This window comes from Tursiops truncatus, chromosome 6 (assembly GCF_011762595.2).
Source record: "Tursiops truncatus isolate mTurTru1 chromosome 6, mTurTru1.mat.Y, whole genome shotgun sequence".
NCBI lineage: Eukaryota > Metazoa > Chordata > Mammalia > Artiodactyla > Delphinidae > Tursiops > Tursiops truncatus.
The window spans coordinates 78,427,962-78,447,151 of NC_047039.1; the positions used below are offsets into that span (position 1 = coordinate 78,427,962).

Here is a 19,190-nt window from a genome sequence, read left to right on the forward strand (position 1 = left end):
TACCCTGCTGAATTCATTTATCAGTTCTAATAGTTTTTGCGTGGAGTCTTTAGGGTTTTCAGTATATATTTAGTATCATGTCATCTGCATATAATGACAATTTTACCTCTTCTCTTCCAGTTTGGATACCTTTAATTTGGACAGGAACTCTTCTTGATATCTGCTTATTCCCAGAAAGAAGTTACTTCTCACTCTTGTTTAAAACCTGTTGTCCTGGGCTTCCCTGGTGGCGCAGTGGTTGAGAGTCTGCCTGCCGATGCAGGGGACACGGGTTCGTGCGCCGGTCCGGGAAGATCCCACATACCTCGGAGCGGCTGGGCCCATGGGCCATGGCCGCTGGACCTTCGAGTCCGGAGCCTGTGCTCCGCAACGGGAGGGGCCGCGGCGGTGAGAGGCCCGCGCACCGCAAAAAAAACAAAAACAAAAAATAACTGTTGTCCAGATCTGGCCTGTTAAGGTCTTCTTTTGGCATGAGTGGAATGAGGAAGTTCCTATGATGGGTTTTAAATAAGGAACATAAATAATTTAAACCTTAGAAAGTTATCTGACATGAAATTGGGTGCCGTAGGAGTAATTTAGTTCCCTCTACCTCTTTGTCAGGAAGCTGTAAGAGATTTCTGCATGGAGTGAGATTAGATTGGATGACTTTTAAGGGCCCTTCTAACTCTCTGCATTCAAGCTTTGATCAGAAGTCCCAGCTTCTTTTCTCTAATGACTTAGACTTAAAAATCTAGTCCTAACTCTAGTGGCACATAGTAGTTACTCAATAAATGCTGGTTAAATAAATTAACTTGCAAGAATTCTTCACGGTGTCCTTTTTTTCTCTCTTGCAGTTAAAAGAGCCAAGTTCCAGGGTTCACCAGGTAAGGCCAGCCTTTAATTATTATGTTCTTCTCCCCATACTTGCTGTGATTTAAAAACATTCTTTCAAAAAATCATGAATTTCATTTGATTCATTGATTAAATTAGTTAAATTCACTAAGTTCATTAAATTAATTAAAAATCAATATGGGAAGAGATTGGTCAAGGGGGTACAAAGTTTAAGTTATGCAAAATGAATTATTTCTGGAGAGCTAATGTACAGCAATGTGTCTATGGTTAACAAGTATTGTATACTTGAAATTTGCTAAGAGGGTAGGTCTTAAGCGTTCTCAACACACACACGCGCACACACACACACACACAGAAAATGCTAATTATGAGGTGGTGAGGAATGTGAATTAGCTTGATTGTGGTGATTATTTCACACTGTATACATATATAAAATCAAGTTGTACACCTTAAATATATACAATTTTTAATTGCCAGTTACACTTCAAAAAGTGGAAAAAAAACAGTGCTGTCGTAAAACATTAAAGAAATCTATATCAATCCGGTGAAAAGTTAGTCTCCTTACCTCTTGGCCAACTCAATTCTGCTTCTCAAAAGTAACTATTTTGAGGCTTTTATATACCTTTTCAGAGTTTTACTGTGTATGTGCATGTATACACTAATGGATCAGCTACACATGTCTTTGTGCAACCTGCTTTTTTTCCAACAACATACCATGAAAGTCTTTTCTTGTGTATATGTGTGTATACATATATCTGGTTCTTTCTTTCAAAGAGTTGTACACACACTACTATATTTAAAACAGATAACCAACAAGAACCTACTGTAAAAAAAAAAGTGTCCAGAATTTTGTTGTACTCTAGGTCCCTTATTGAATATTCAGGTCATTTCAATTTTTTTGCTATTATAAGCAATAAATGTTCTTGTGCATTTAACATTGCCTGCTTTTGAAAATGTATCTGTATGCTAGAGTCTAGAAGTAGAGAATTGTTGGGCCAAAGGTACGTATTTTAAACAAATTTGGTAGCTGCTGCCAAATTGCATTTCTGAAAAATTTTGCTTATACTCAGACCAAAAGCATATGGGTGTCTGTTTTCCCAAATCCTTATCAGCGTTAGATAATATGAAACTTTTTAATCTTTGCTCATCTGAAGGTGAAAATGGTATCTCCTTACTTTAATACACATTTTCTTAACTGAATGTCAAGTTAGTTATAAAGACTTACTCTAGTTCCTTCTGGGGGCAAAAGGAGGGTACTGTGGATTATGGGGAAAAAAACACGATTGGGAACCCAAGAAAATCTGAAAAACCAAATCTGGGTGCAACAGGAACTAAAGCAGTTTCTGGGCCTACTGCTCTCTCCAGTGGCTCTGGGTTAGGGCTTCTCTTCTTTCTGAAAAGCTTTTCTGCTCTCCTTTCTCATCCAGCAGGCTTTTTATGCTTACCTGTCTTGCACACACCCCATAGTGGCTGCTCCAATAGAATTTATATGCCTCTCCTTCAAGCTTCAGCACCAATCAATTGTTACTATTTCTTTGTTTTCCCTACTGAAAATCTTTTGAGAGGGAATCATATTGGTCTCAGCTTTTGGTCAGCTTATGAATTGGCTGGCTGCTTTTGGGTGGCATCTCCTTTTGGTCTGGTCAGCTATGGTTGGACATGGGGAATGGAGTACAGAATCCTGATAGAAAACAGCTTAGGGGTATACTGCATTGCTACTACCAAATATGGATGGGAATTCCCTCATGTGGGTGGGCTTGTATCCTCATATATCTTTGGTGTAATTGTAGAATAATTGTAGGTATAAGACTACATAGTTTTTTATGATACTTAAGAGAAAGATTTACCTTCTGCTAGAAGTGCATGACAGTGCCCATCTTCTCACACCTTTAACATAGGTAATTGTTTTAAGCAATCTTTGGCAATTTGATGAGTCAAAAATGATAGTCTTTTTTTTTCATTTTATAAAATTATGATTAACTTCTTACATAGAGAAGTGAATTCTCAATTCAGTGTCCCTCATCATGGCTGATACAAAGGAAGTAACAAAATGTGCTGTGTTAAGTCTTAGGTCAGATTTCTGAGTTTTGAGATCCAGACCGCCTACCTTTGTTTGGTACTCAATTTATACTCTCGGGTTAGAGAATTTCCTTTTTCTGACTCTGTGATAATATATATATTTTTAATGTAAGTTGTGCTTTAGGCCAGGGTGAATAGATAAAGCTTGAAATCCATTTCCTTTATGAGGAGTTTTCCTCAATTCTTGTCCCTGTAAACAAATAGAGGTAACTCTTTCTTCTTCTGCCTTCCTTTAGCACTTTTTCGCTTTCTCTGTGGTACTTATTTCTTTATACATTTTATTAATTTGCATATCTTATCTTTCCTGTAAGATCAATTAGATTATTATTTTTTCAAACTGCAGGTGGGCTATAAAGTCAATTTAGTTAATTATGATTAGTATTTTAAAATTAGAATAAAAATATCAATGTATCACATCTTGTATTTCATAAAGCTTTTGTTTTTGTTTATATGTATATATATGTGTATCTACCGGTCAAATATAAAATATAGTCCTTAAATTTGAAAAACACTATTGTAGATTATGCTTTTGAAAATAGTGTGTGTTTTCTAATTTTTCTGTACCTCTCTGCTTAGAATGATGCTATATTGTACAATATATAATTCCATTTTTTCTTATATATACTGTAATATGGACATTACTTAATTCCAAGGGCTTTGTGAGACTGGATAACCATCTGAGCACTAAGTATTATATCTTTGGTTTGCATTTTTTCAAAGACAAATTTAACACATATGTGACCCTGAAAGTGCAAAATGTGAAGAGCACAACTGTAGCAGTCCGTGGCGATCAACCTTCCTGGGAACAAGATTTTATGTTGTAAGTACTTTGCAGCAGCAGCAGCATGCCTACAACATTTGACAATATTTCCAAGGTAATCACATTGGATTAAACAAGTAGAGGCTGAAGATTTTGTGTATATCTAAGATTTATAAAATACGTTAAATATTTAAAAACACATTTTAATAGCATGTTAAATATTCTTTTTGAAAACTAGAGAAAGGAACAAATGAGGTGTGTGGTAGGTAAAGTACATCTGCAGTTTTGTTGTCTCCCGATTTGTAATCTATTTTCAGAGGCGAATTATGAATTCGAGTAAACGCTCAGTTTACATGGGTGAAAACACTACCTAGTCAGATTTTCCTAGTGGTCAGAATTAGGTATAGTATAACATACTGAGCATGATATTAAACCTAACTTAATCTTTCTTTGATTCTCAGAAGGCTTCTTGAAGGAATGTGGTTATGCATGTGAGGACTGTGTTTGTGTTTCCAAGTCACCTGCTTTCGAAGATGAGGATGTCTGTGCTTATAATCCTTTTACTTTACGGAGTAAAATTCTACCTTCATCTAATTAATAAAAATGAGTAAATATTAGTAGAATTGCTTGCATATGACACAAAGTTTAGTATATTATGATTGTAAGCTCTGGCTTTAAAAACTTGCTATTTCCTTTTTTCCTCTTAAATTTCAGCAATTTTTTTTCTGCTCTAGGAAAGGGAACAAAAATGTACAATATCATTTTGAAGGGCTGACCAAATCACTTAGCTTCTCTGAGTGTCAGTTTCCTTATCTGTAAAGGTCTACTCTTGCTTACAAGGTTATGCTTATTTTTTGGGAAGGTGGGCACAAGGGGGTCAACCAAGAAAATGTATTAAAATTGCAGTGAAATTTGTGATTGAAGTGAAATTGCTTTGCGAGTTTTATAGTCCATCTCAGATATAGGATAACTCTTTTTATGGGGAAACATTCCAATCCTCTGGGCTTTTAATATATTGCTTTTTATAGTACCATTTAGGAAACTTTATTATAATAGTTAAAGGTTAAGATTATGAGGGTTTGGGCTAAGACACTAACAGAAGGATAGATAGAAAAGGATGGATAGAAGATGTTAAGGAGGTAGAACCAAGACTTGTCTTGGATGATTGGGTGAGTGGTGAGCTACTCATTAGGATAGGAGACAATAATATATCAGTTATGAACAAGCTTATATTTGAAGTTCTTATAGGACAGGTAAGAAGAAAGTTACAGAAGATAAATTAGAAACTTGAACCTGGTACTCATGGAAGCCGGGGTTGGAGAAATATTTTGGTCAGTTGAAGCCATAGGCATAGATGAGAAAGCTTAGGGAGAGTGTGTTGGGTGAGAAAAGGGCCTGGGGTTGAGCCTGGAGAGCACCAGCATTTGAAGAGGGGATAAAGAGGACTAGGAAGGAGTGAACAGAGAGCAAGAAGGAGAAACGAGATAGTAGTGTCCTGGAAGCTGAAGAACTGGGGCTTCAAGAAGAGGCTAGTGGTGTCAGATTTCTCACTGGTTGCCCCTCTCTCAAGATTATGAACCTCATTTATTCCTATCTGTTATATTGACATCAGAGTGAGACCATTTGTTTTTTCTTCACTCGTGTAAAGTCAGCTATGAACAGTTTTTTCAAGTCTCTTCCCTGTTAGCCATACCACAGTTCTGGCTGTGGTATATAAACTTAGCAATCCTGCTTTCTTTTGACTTCCAGTTGGCTGTAATAATCACTCGCTGTTACAACTGTTCCCAGCATGTGAAACATATCAATCTTCTGCAGTCTCTCATCAGCATAGTAGCTTTATTCTTACTTGTTTATTTTCCAGTTTCCCATAGCACTTACTCTTTCAACCCTACTGTGATATGTGTGACTTTTCTTCTGTCTCCCACCTTGAGATGCTGTGTGAATTTTGTCCTCTCTCCTTCTGCACACAGGTTTTATTAGCTACATTATCCACCTTACTGCTCCTATTCCTTATTCCTCCTATCCTGCTCTTCTGTCACTGGTAACTCCATTGCTGGTCACTTGTTCCCCTTTCTCCTTTTTTTTTCTCCCTATTGTATTATGTGGTAGTATCTAATATTCATTTTGGTACTTCTCATTTATCTTTAGTATTTCTTTGTCCTATTTCCAGGACTAGATTGTTCATTTCTTAGGGGCAAGGAGGGCATCTTCACTTACTGTGAATTTGCCTCGTTCAGAATCTTGTATACATGTGTGCACATATACTGTTGATTGAGTTAACAGAACAGGAACTTCCCCAGAGCTCTGGGGATGAGGCATAAACAGAGCTCTCTGACTTCTCTTAGTTGGGCCATTTGAGCAGATGTAGATAAGAGATTTCTCACAGAAAATATCCTCATTGTTTGGGCTTTATTCCCCAGAGTTCCCTGAAGAACAGATTTTCTTCTTTATCTGTCCAAGTCAAGCTGTAAAGAAAGACCTCTGGCTGTTTCTTTTAGCTATTGGCTTGAGACGCTATTTAGGACTTGCTTTGGGAATATTGTGTACGTATCCCCAAGCAATTTTTCTTTTCCAGATTCAAAAGATTTGGGGTTGTTACATATATTTTCCCAAGGCTAATCAGTTAATTAGGCTGAATGAAACTGTGGGCCAAAAGCTCAGTTTCCCCCCTGTGAATGCCCTAACATAGTGGCTGGGTTTGGTCACCTACTTTTTGGTTTTGAACAGCTCTCCAGATAGCTTGGAAGTTTTTAGAGATGGGAGCTAGGTCCTATATTGTGTGTCTTCCCCAATGTACCAAGCCATATGAATTGTACATGTCAGTGAACATAAATGAAAAAAATGAACTCAGTACTTTTCTGTTCTGCTGTATTTATGTAAAAGGGGCAAATTTGCTTTACTTCACTTGTTTTCAACACACTTGATATGAATTTTATGGCTATAAGGCCACATCCCAAACTAGTGAATCTGAGAACATGTATCTTAATAGTACAACAGGGAAGCCAAGCTATCTCTAAAGCACACACTTGAAACTTCTACATGTGATGAATAGCTGTTGTTTTCCTGAGAATACTTTTCTGCTTTTCCTGCTGGAATTGGCCTTTTCTCATCTTTCTTGCATTTCCCCTCAAATAACCTTGTGTTTCCATAAGAGCTTTCTGGAGAATGTTTTTAGCATTAACATAAGCGTTTGCTTGTTTCACCTTAAGTCCATAATTATTTTTGAGTTAGCCCTTCCAAGCTGATATTCTTCCATGTATGACACTGCTTTTGCTTAGTGGTCACCTGGCTCCCTGGAATAATTTCTTTTTAAATAATTTTTCCTAGTTATTATTACAGGAAAATCATTGTGTTTATCATTATCCTGTGATCATTTTGTTTATCAGTGACAGTACCTGCTTTAACTGATAATGAACTAGCACACTCCAGTATCCCTCACCTGCCTCTGACCACAAGTTCCCATCAAACTTAGATCTTCTCATGGGCCCTTTTACTTTTGCTTGGATTCCCTTTCATATTTGTCATAAAGAAGCCTTGCTTTCTCCTCATAGTTCCCTGTATCCAGAGGTATAAGTTGCAGGCAGTGCTAGTATTACAATAAAACATATAAAACTGTTGCTTAAGTTTGGAGATTGTAGGCAGACATTCCTGGCAGTAATGCCCTCATTGCTTGGCTTCATTGTTCTTGTGAAACTGTATTAGTCTAACAATGATTGTAGCTCCAAAGGAGAGGGGACAGACTGACAGAGGCATTTTTCTGTGCATACCCTACATAGGTTTCTGGGAACCTAAAGAGTGGTTGCAGGATTAGGGACATTTTGATTTTTCCCTGATGACAGGATCCTGATCAGGACATACTCAAGGTTTAGCAAAACAGGAGATGTAGATGTTTCTTTCATATTACCTGGTTTTCTAAAAACGGGCTTTCTTCTTTCCTTCAGTGAGATTAGTCGTCTGGACCTGGGTCTAAGTGTGGAAGTATGGAACAAAGGACTGATCTGGGACACCATGGTGGGGACTGTGTGGATTGCACTGAAGACAATTCGTCAGTCAGATGAGGTCAGTCAGTGCATTGCCCATTTGGAGGTAGGGTTCTAGCCCTTGCTTCTCTGCATCCTAGCTCCATTCAGCTAATGTTCATCCATATATCTCAGATTTCTCTGCCCCCTTCCTAATTAGAGGACATAAAACCAGCTTACTCCTAATGTCACCGAGAGGTTCAGGGGATTTTATCTAAGGCCTTCCCTCTGCCCTGTGACTGAACTCAGAGGTGCCAGAGTACCTATTTAGCCTTATCAGGTAGACAGCCCCTTCTGAGTACTCTGTGTGTGTGTGGTGGTGGTGGGGTGGGTGGGATCAGCAGGGTGAAGGAGGGGAGTGCGAGGGAGGGGGGGAGAGAGGGGTGGGGGGAGAGGGAGAGAGAGAGAGAGAGAGAGAGAGAGAGAGAGAGTGTGTGTGTGTGTGTGTGTGTGTGTGTGTGTGTGTGTGTGTGTGAGAGAGAGAGAGAGAGAGAGAGAGAGAGAGAGAGAGATCGATCTAGGATACCTGTGGCTTCTGCATTCCCTCTAAGACACTGTTCTGAGAGGAGTCCCATTAAACTTCCTCAGCCAGCTCTTTGAGTCACCTATCCCAGGGACCTGATTTCAGTCTTCCTTCTTCCACATATAACCCTAACAGAGTTTAAGGAACTACAGGCTTGGCAATTGGTAATCACACTTGTCTTAATACACTATTTTCAAGACTGAATTTCCACTCCACTTTACCAGATTAGAACATAAGTCAGCATAATTTTCCTGTGACACTCACTTTGAATATTTTCACTGTGGTCCCAGTTCAGGTCAATTTAACTAGCCATGTTACTAGCTCTTTAGTGATTAGAAATAGTGACACATTAAGTGACATAGTCATTAAGTATTGTACAGATTAAATATTGATCCATGGAGATGCTTTGTTTTTGAGTTTAGCGCTCTGGAAATTCTATCCTCTGTGGGCTGGCAGAAAGCTGAGCACAGTGAAAGCTGCTCTCCCACCGAAGAGGGAGAACAGAAGCCACATACAGCAGAGGCAGGTGGTGACTCTGATGTGTTTGCCTCATTAGGATATGTGAGTGGCCCTCAGAAGCTCTCTGACAAGGAAAATGAGAGAAAAAGACCTGGCCCTTTAACCAAGAGGGGAGTCATGAAAGAGTGAAGTTTAATCTTAGATCTCTTTTCTAGGAAGGGCCTGGGGAATGGTCCACATTGGAGGCAGAGACATTAATGAAAGATGATGAGATCTGTGGAACTAAAAACCCAACTCCCCATAAAATTTTGCTGGATGCAAGATTTGAGTTGCCTTTTGGTGAGTCTGATTAGATTTTAAAAAACATTTAATACTTTTTACCACATTGTTTGAAATTGTTTGTTAGTTGTTGTCTTACTGTGTCTTTTGTCAGCCATATCCTTTCAGGGCATTCTGTCTTCCACTCCATTCCCTGTAACACCTAGCTCAGGAATGTGCAAAGTAGACTCTAGAATGGTGCTCATTAAAGAATCCACACTGAAAGCATTCTTTTCAAGTCATTTAGTTTCTTATAACTATTTATTATAATAAAATACCTGCTTGTCAGAGAATATCAATGATTTATTCTTTTGATAATATTTTAACATTTATTGCCTTGAAGTGAATATATACCTTGTGATTTGTTAATTTAAGCATTGAAGTAGCACTAATAAATAGAATAGTAATTTACAAAGTAATTTTAAAAATCACACAAAAAGGGCTTCCCTGGTGGCTCAGTGGTTAAGAATCCACTTGCCAACGCAGCGGACAGGGTTCTAGCCCTGGTCCGGGAAGATCCCACGTGCTGTGGAGCAACTAAGCCTGTGCGCTGAAACTACTGAGCCTGTGCTCTAGAGCCTGCCAGCCACAACTACTGAGCCTGCGCCTAGAGCCTGTACTCCGCAACAAGAGAAGCCACTGCAATGAGTAGCCCATGCACCACAATGAAGAGTAGCCCCGGCTCAACACAACAAGAGAAAGCCGACGCAGCAATGAAGACCCAACACAGCCAAAAAAAAGGAAAAAGAAAAAAATCACACAAAAATACATGTTCCTTATAAAAATTCAAATAGCATGGAAATGTACATGGATAAAAAGTTAAGTTTCTCTTCCTCCTTCTTTTGACCTCCTTTGCATTCCCCAGAAATAAACCACTGTTATCTTTCTTGTGTCTTGGTTTAGGCACAAGAAATTTCTTCTCTAGAAATTTATTTTGACAAAATTTGGGTCATACTCTATGTACTATATATGGTGATAGTATTGTATAAACTAAAGCATATTATCTTGGACATCATTTCATGTTATACTTTAAGATCTATCTTGCTGATCTCAACAGCTGCTTTATGTCATAAGTTATCTAACCAATCCTTTTTTTTTTGCAATCCTTTATTGATTGACATGTAGGTTGTTTCCAGTTTTTTTTGATATACCACTGTAATGAACAGCTTTATCTATGCCCATTTATGAATCTAGGATAAATTGCTTAAAGTAGAATTTAAGGAATAGGTCAAATCTACAAACAAGAAATAATGGAAAGGGTGTGGAGAAAAGGGAACCTTCCTACACTGTTGATCGGAAAGAAGATTGGTACAGCCACTATGGAGAACAGTATGGAGGTTCCTTAAAAAACTAAAAATAGAACTACCCTATGACCCACCAATCCCACTACTGGTCATATACCCAGAGAAAACCATAATTCAAACAACACATGCACCCCAATGTTCATTGCAGCACTACTTACAATAGCCAGGACATGGAAGCAACCTAAATGTCCATCAATAGAGGAATGGATAAACAAGATGTGGTACATGTATACAATGGAATATTACTCAGCCATAAAAAGGAACGAAATTGGGTCATTTGTAGAGATGTGGATGGACCTAGAGAGTGTCATACGGAGTGAAGTAAGTCAGAAAGAAAGAGAAAAACAAATATCGTATATTAATGCATATATGTGTAATCTAGAAAAATGGTATAGATGATCTTATTTGCAAAGCAGAAATAGAGACACAGACGTAGAGAACAAACAGTATGGATACCAAGGTGGAAAGCAGGGCAGGTGGAAGGAATTGGGAGATTGGGATTGACATATATACACTACTGATACTATGTATAAGAGATAACTAATGAGAACATACTGCATAAAGCACAGGCAAGTCTACTCTGGGGACCTAAAAGGAAGGAAATCCAAAAAAGAGGGGATATATGTATATGTATAGCTGATTCATTTTGCTGTATAGTAGAAACTAACGCAACATTGTAAACCAACTATACTCCAATAAAAATTAATTAAATAAAGAATAGGTCACAAGGTATGTGTATCGTTACTCTTCCTAGTACTGCCAAGTTGCTTGTGTTAAAAAAAAAAAAAAGATTGTACCAGTTTATATTTCTGCCAACTATGTCTCAGGTGTCTCTTTTCTGCATATCTTTGCCAACATTTTGTAATTTCCCAATTTTTTTTTTTTTTTTTTTTTGCGGTATGCGGGCCTCTCACTGTTGGCCTCTCCCGTTGTGGAGGACAGGCTCCAGACGCGCAGGCTCAGCGGCCATGGCTTACGGGCCCAGCCGCTCCGCGGCATGTGGGATCCTCCCAGACCGGGGCACAAACCCGTGTCCCCTGCATCGGCAGGCGGACTCTCAACCACTGTGCTACCAGGGAAGCCCCTGTAATTTCCCAATTTTTAAATGTTGGTATCTTGTTTAATTTAACTTTATTCAGTTTTAATTTTGACTGTTTACTGATATTCATGTATACTAGTGTTGTTGCTGCTGTCTTATGATTTCAGTCTATTTATATCTTGTACCTTATGGTGATTTGAGCAAAAATGGCATGATTTTCCAGTAAGCTCAGAAATAACTAAACTCAGAGCAACTATTACTTCAGAAAAATAGAAAAGAAGACTTTCTTGTGTGTCTGTAGGCCAAGTTGCAGGTGAAGAGAAAAGCAATTGGAGTTCTTGCTTGTGGCTTAGTTGCTTGTATTCTTAATGCTGTGTTCTCAGCTATACTAGTCTGGAATGGAGTTTCTGTCTTGTTGAATTGGGAGGGGGGTGGGTGGGGATGGGTCTTGGTTCAAATACAGCAGAAATTGGCTATTCTTAAAGTTGTAGTAGATTTTCTTGAATATATATTTCTTCATTTGCTGTGTGCTCTTAGGACCATTTCTAGAGACTTTAAATGGTTTTTTTTTTTTTTTCTGATTTGGCAAAAAAAAATAATAAAAAAAATTAAAAAAGAAAATCAAACGTACCCATATATTCAGCACAAAAGAGAAACACTGAGACAAAATATGGATCAGGTCAACTTTGGTGACATTTAAACAGGTACACTTTTTAGTAATCCACATGAAGGAATCAAATACAGTCCTTTCTCCTTTGTCCCTCCTATCCAAAATTTCACCTCCTTCCCCTCAAACCGCTCTTCAGCAATTGGTGGCAATATTTCAAAGTCTTATAATAAAACCTTCAAGTAATTTACTACCTAATTTGTACAGCACTCCTCAGCCATAAAATGGTTTACTTTGCACTTGTTGAAAATAAGTGAGAGAGGAGGAAGAGCTGCTCTGCTGCAGTCTATAAGTTCTGATGTAGAACAAATTCACCAAAATACATTGTTAAGTAGAAAACAGCAAGGGACAGTGAATGTGTTAGAATATGCTACTATTTGTGTTTTTAATAGGGGTTGGGGGTCTACATATATGCTTATAGATTCAAAGACTGCCCCTGGAACAATATACAAGAAAGCATTAATTGTGGTACCCTATAAGAAAGAAAGATAACTGATTTGTGAGGGAGACCTAATTTTCCCTGAGTAACTTTTTAAACCATTGTGCATGTATTACTTACCTCACCCCTCAAAATAGTTTTAAGGAGAAAAATACAGAGCTACAAGGATGTTTATTGCAGTACTATTTATAATAGTACAAACTTTGAACAATCTAAGTACCCAACAAGAGGAGTGGTTAAATATATTACAGTTTAAATTAAAAGCCCAGGCTCTGGAGCCAAATCAACTATGATTTTTAAATTTTTATTTTATTTTTCTTTTTGGCTGCGTTGGGTCTTCATTGCTGCACGCGGGCTTTCTCTACTTGCAACGAGCGGGAGCTACTCTTCCTTGCGGTGTGTGGGTTTCTCATTGCGGTGGCTTTGCTTGTTGTGAAGCACAGGCTCTAGGCGTACGGGCTTCAGTAGTTGTGGCCCATGGGCTCTAGAGTGCAGACTCAGTAGTTGTGGCGCACAGGCTTAGTTGTTCCGCGGCATGTGGGATCTTCCCGGACCAGGGCTCGAACCCGTGTCCCCTGCACTGGCAGGTGGATTCTTAACCACTGTGCCACCAGGGATGCCCACATTTGATGTTTTTAAAAGATGTTGCATTTTTTTTGGAAGTTGTTATAGTCCATCTTAAATATATACAGCGAGGGTATGTGTACCATTTTTCTTTACTCTTTTTTTATTGTGGTAAAATACATGTAACATAAAATTAACTATCTCAACCATTTAAAAGATACAATTCAGTGGTATGAATACATTCATAACGCTGTGGAACCATCACCACTATTCATATCCATAGTTCTTTTCATCTTGCAAAACTGAAACTCTATACCCATTAAACAGTAACTCCCCATTCCCCTCTGCCCCCAGCCCCTGGCAACCACCATTCTACTTTCTATCTCCAATTTTGAATACTCTAAGTACCTCATACAATTGGAATCATACAGTATTTGTTTTTTTGTGACTGGCTTATTTCACTTAGCATAATATCCTCAAGGTTTATCTATGCTGTAGCGTATGTCAAAATTTGCTCCCTTTTTAAGACTGAATGATATTCCCTAGTATGTGTATATCACATTTTGCTTATCTGTTCATTCATTGATGGGCACTTAGGTTGCTTCCACATTTTAGCTATTATGAATAATGCTGTGAACATGGGTATGCAAATATCTCTTTGAGATTCTGCTTTCAGTTCTTTTGGGTACATACCCAGAAGTGGAATTTCTGGATCATATGGTAATTCTATTTTTAATTTTTTGAAGAATCATCATACTGTTACCCATAGTAGCTGTACCATTTTACATTCCCACCAACAGTGTACGAGGGTTCCAATTTCTCCACATCCTCGCCAACACTTGTTATTTTGTTTTTTTGGGTTTTTTCCCCTGTTTTTTTGATAGTAGCCATCCCAATGGGTGTGAAGTGGTATCTCGTTGTAGTTTTGACTTGTATTTCCCTAATGATTGAGCATCTTTTTATGTGCTTTTCGGCTATTTTTATATCTTCTTTGGAGAAACATCTATCAAGTCCTTTGCCCATTTTTTTTTTTAACATCTTTATTGGGGTATAATTGCTTTACAATGGTGTGTTAGTTTCTGCTTTATAACAAAGTGAATCAGTCATACATAAACATATGTTCCCATATGTCTTCCCTCTTGCGTCTCCCTCCCTCCCATCCTCCCTATCCCACCCCTCCAGGCTGTCACAAAGCACCAAGCCAATATCCCTGTGCCATGCGGCTGCTTCCCACTAGCTATCTACCTTACTACGTTTGTTAGTGTGTATATGTCCATGACTCTCTCTCGCCCTGTCACAGCTCACCCTTCCCCCTCCCCATAACCTCAAGTCCGTTCTCTAGGAGGTCTGCGTCTTTATTCCTGCCTTACCCCTAGGTTCTTCATGACATTTTTTTTTCTTAAATTCCATATATATGTGTTAGCATACGGTATTTGTCTTTTTCTTTCTGACTTACTTCACTCTGTATGACAGACTCTAGGTCTATCCACCTCACTACAAATAGCTCAATTTCGTTTCTTTTTATGGCTGAGTAATATTCCATTGTATATATGTGCCACATCTTCTTTATCCATTCATCCGATGATGGGCACTTAGGTTGTTTCCATCTCTGGGCTATTGTAAATAGAGCTGCAATGAACATTTGGTACATGACTCCTTTTGAATTTTGGTTTTCTCAGGGTATATGCCCAGTAGTGGGATTGCTGGGTCATATGGTAGTTCTATTTGTAGTTTTTTAAGGAACCTCCATACTGTTCTCCATAGTGGCTGAACCAATTCACATTCCCACCAGCAGTCCTTTGCCCATTTTTGAATTGGGTTTTTGTTATTGTTGAGTTTTAGGAGTTCTTTATATATTCTGGGGATTAATCCCTTATCAGATATATGATTTGCAAATATTTTCTCCTATTCTGTGGGTTACTTTTTCATTCTGTTAATACTGTCTTTTGATGCAGAAAAGTTTTTAATTTTAATGAAGTCTAATTTGTCTATTTTTTGTTGTTGTTGCCTGTGCCTTTGGTGTCCTATCCAAGAAATCACTGCTAAATCCAGGGTTGTGCAGTTTTGGCCCTATGTTTTTTTCTAAGAGTTTTCCAGTTTTGGGTCTTGCATTTAGGTTTTGATCCATTTTCTGTTAATTTTCTATATGATGTTAAATAAGGGTCCACCTTCATTTTGTGCATTGTAGATACTCAGTTATCCTAGCACCATTTCTTTCTTTTTCTTAAATTAATTTTTATTGGAGTATAGTTGATTTACAATGTTGGGTTAGTTTCTGCTGTACAGCAAAGTGAATCAGTTATACATATACATATATTGACTCTTTTTTAGATTTTTCCCATATAGGTCATTACAGATTATTGAGTAGCGTTCCCTGTGCTATATAGTAGGTCCTTATTAGTTATCTATTTTATATATATGTCAATCCCAAGGTCGCAATTTATCCTTCCCTGCCCCATTAGTAACCATAAGTTTGTTTTCTACATCTGTGACCCTATTTCTGTTTTGTAAATAGGTTCATTTGTACCATTTGTTTTTTAGATTCCACATATAAGTGATATCATATATTTGTCTTTCTCTGTCTGACTTACTTCACTCAGTATGACAATCTCTAGGTCCATCCATTTTGCTGCAAATGGCATTATTTCATTCTTTTTTATGGCTGAGTAATATTCCATTATATATATGTACCACATCTTCTTTATCCATTCATCTGTCGATGGACATTTAGGTTGCTTCCATGTCCTGGCTATTGTAAATAGTGCTGCAATGAACATTGGGGTGCATATATCTTTTTGAATTATGGTTTTCTCCAGGTATATGTCCAGGTGTGGGATTGCTGGATCATATGGTAGCTCTATTTTTAGTTTTTTAAGGAACCTCTATAGTGTTCACCATAGTGGCTGTACCAAGTTACTTTCCCACCAACAGTATAGGAGGGTTCCCTTTTCTCCACACCCTCTCCAGCATTTATTTTTTGTAGATTTCTTAATGATGGCCATTCTGACTGGTGTGAAGTGATACCTCACTGTGGTTTTGATTTGCATTTCTGTAATAATTAGCGATGTTGAGCATCTTTTCATGTGCCTCTTGGCCATATGTATGTCTTCTTTGGAGAAATGTCTGTTTAGATCTTCTGCCCATTTTTTGATTGGGTTGTTTGCTTTTTGATATTGAGCTGCATGAGCTGTTGGTGTATTTTGGAGATTGATCCCTTTTTGTTCACTTTGTTTGCAAATATTTTCTCCCATTCTATGGGTTGTCTTTTCATTTTGTTTATGGTTTCCTTTGCTGTGAGAGCTTTTAAGTTTCATTAGTTCCCTTTTGTTTATTTTTGTTTTTATTTTCATTATTCTAGGAGGTGGATCAAAAAAGATCTTGCTGTGATTTACGTCAGAGTGTTCTGCCTATGTATTCTTTCTTTTTTTAAAAAAATTTATTTTTTTTTAAAATAAGATTTTATTTATTTTTGAATTTTTAATTGAGGTATAGTTGATCCACTATGTTGTGTCAGTTTCAGGTGTGTAGCAAAGTGATCCAGTTAAAATACATAGACATCTGTTTTTTTCAGATTCTTTTCCCTCATAGTTTACCACAAAATATATAGTTCCCTGTGCTGTACAGCAGGTCCCCGTTTTCTGTCCATTTTATATTTAGTAGTGCCAGCACCATTTCTCTTTTTTTTTAAAGTAAATTTATTTATTTATTTATTTATTTTTGGCTGCATTGGGTCTTCGTTGCTGTGCACGGGCCTTCTCTAGTTGTGGCGAGTGGGGGCTACTCCTTGTTGTGGTGCACGGGCTTCTTGTTGCGGTGGCTTTTCTTGTTGCAGAGCACGGGCTCTAGGCGCATGGGCTTCAGTAGTTGTGGCACATGGGCTCAGTAGTTGTGGCTCACAGGCTGTAGAGTGCAGGCTCAGTAGTTGTGGCAATGGGCTTAGTTGCTCCGCGGCATGTGGGATCTTCCCGGACCAGGGCTTGAACCAGTGTCGCCTGCATTGGCAGGCAGATTCTTAACCACTGCGTCACCAGGGAAGTCCCAGCACCATTTCTTGAAAGGATGCTTTTCCCCATTGAATGTTCTTGGTACCCTTGAAAAAAATCATTTGATCATATATGTAAGGGCTTATTTCTGGGCTCTTTATTCTCTTTTATTGGTCTATATGTCTGTCTTTATGTCAGTAGCATACCGTTTTGATTTACTATAGCTTTTTAAAAAAATTTATTTATTTATTTTTGGCTGCTTTGGTTCTTCATTGCTGTGCATGGCTTTCTCTAGTTGTGGCAAGCAGTGGCTTTTCTTCGGTGCAGTGTGCGGGCTTCTCATTTCTGTGGCCTCTATTGTTGCGGAGCACGGGCTCTAGGCACGTGGGCTTCAGTAGTTGTGACACATGGGCTCAGTAGTTGTGGCTTGCGGGCTCTAGAGCTCAGGCTCAGTAGTAGTGGCGCATGGGCTTAGTTGCTCTGTGGCATGTGGGATCTTCCTGGGCCAGGGCTCGAACCCGTGTCCCCTGCATTGGCAGGCAGATTCTTAACCACTGCGCCACCAGGGAAGTCCTACTATAGCTTTTTAATAGGTTTTGAAATAAGGAAGTATGAGTCCTCTAGCTTTGTTCTTCCTTTTCAAGAATATTTTGGGTATTTGGGGTCTGTTGAGATTCCATATGGATGGGGTTTTATATTTCTGTAAAAAAAATATTGGGATTTTAATAGCGACTGTGTTGAATCTTTCAATCATTTTAGGAGGTATTGACATCTTAACAATATTGTCTTCTCATTCATTGGGAATAATAATATATTATTTTGGTTTTTGTGAAGATTCAAGATAATGTTCATGGCAAGAACCAAGCCATCAGTAAAATTAGTCCATCACCACCACCCTTCTAACTTAGATTGTATGATTGAATAAAGTATTATCAACCTATGATTAAATTATTAGCCTGGTAATGTGGTTTCTTCTTTTTTGTGATAGATATCCCAGAGGAGGAAGCCAGATATTGGACCTACAAATTGGAGCAAATCAATGCCTTGGGAACTGACAATGAGGTAGGAACTGTTTTTTACAATGTAAAGAGTGTCTTTATAGGACGCTTTAAGGGAGTGACTCAGGAACATGTTGGAGAATGAAAGAATTTAAACTGCATTAGCGAAAAAAGGTAGCTAGAAGATTGCCTATTATTAGAAATATCTGTCTGCTTTTTCTTTTCTTCCCATTGTCCCCCAGAAGTGGCTGAATTGGCCCTAGTCTGGCTCTAGACTGTTGGGGAGCAAGCTTATACTAGGGAATCTGTCCTCTTGTTACACAGATGAGCAGAAGCCTTTTTTTCCTGCTTGTTCCCAGATTTTTGGATATATATCCTTATTATGTGCTCTTTTTAGGAATGTTTAGACTATTGCATTGCTTAGTCCTGCTGTCCTAACTTATTTCCAGAGATGAGTTTTGTGCACAGAATAGAACACAATCAGCTCAACCTGGGCCAGCAAGAATGGGGAGTGTTTTTGTTGGTGGTGGTGGAGGGAAAAGATAAGTTTTTTTACTTTAGGGCATGTTGGGCTATTAGAAAATTTGTCTGGTAAGCAACCTGTTAGGAAACATCTGGTAAGCAACCTAATGTGAGAATCTGAAGCTCAGGGTATGATGAGGTCGGGTATAGAGTTTGGATTTATCAAGATATTTGTAACAATTGGAGTCATAGGAATAGAAGAGCTCACTCAGGTAAAGTATGTAGAAAGAGTATTGAAGAACAGGGACAAAACCTTGGGAAACATCAAAGGTAGAATCCTGAGAAACAAAAGAGACTGAGAAAGAGCTGCCTGAAAGAGAGAGTAGGCGAACCAGAAAAAGGTTTATGGAACAAAGGAAAAAAAAAGTTTTGAGGCAGAAATGCTTGACAGTGTGAAATATTACCGAGAGCAAAGAAGATGAGTAATGAAGTGGAGCCACTGGATTTGTCAATTAATGGTCAATATCCATAGGTTAGTACAGGAAGCCAAAATGCAGTGATTTGATGTGTGTGTTAGTTTCCCAGGGCTGCCAAAACAAAGTACCACATACTGTTGGCTTACAGCAACAGAAATTTATTCTCTCACAGTTCTGGTGGCTAAAATTCTGACATCAGGTGTTGGTGGGATCAGTTCCTTCTGGAGGTTTTGAGGAAGAAGCTGTCCCATGCCTTTCTTCTACTTTCT

General features: G+C 38.3%; 1 protein-coding gene across 7 annotated transcripts in view; it reads left to right on the forward strand.

Moving 5' to 3' along the window:
• UNC13B (unc-13 homolog B) overlaps positions 1–19,190 on the forward strand; it is a 225,011-nt gene that overhangs the window by 53,012 nt on the left and 152,809 nt on the right. For 5 of the 7 annotated variants that reach the window (XM_073806248.1, XM_073806249.1, XM_019948921.3 and 2 more), the window contains exons 2-6: positions 834–863; positions 3,631–3,730; positions 7,612–7,729; positions 8,887–9,010; positions 17,974–18,047. In XM_073806248.1, coding sequence (XP_073662349.1) covers positions 834–863; positions 3,631–3,730; positions 7,612–7,729; positions 8,887–9,010; positions 17,974–18,047 — 446 coding nt within the window. Of the gene's footprint in view, positions 1–833; positions 864–3,630; positions 3,786–7,611; positions 7,730–8,886; positions 9,011–17,973; positions 18,048–19,190 lie in introns of those variants that run through there. The other 2 variants (XM_073806250.1, XM_073806251.1) reach the window with 2 other exon arrangements.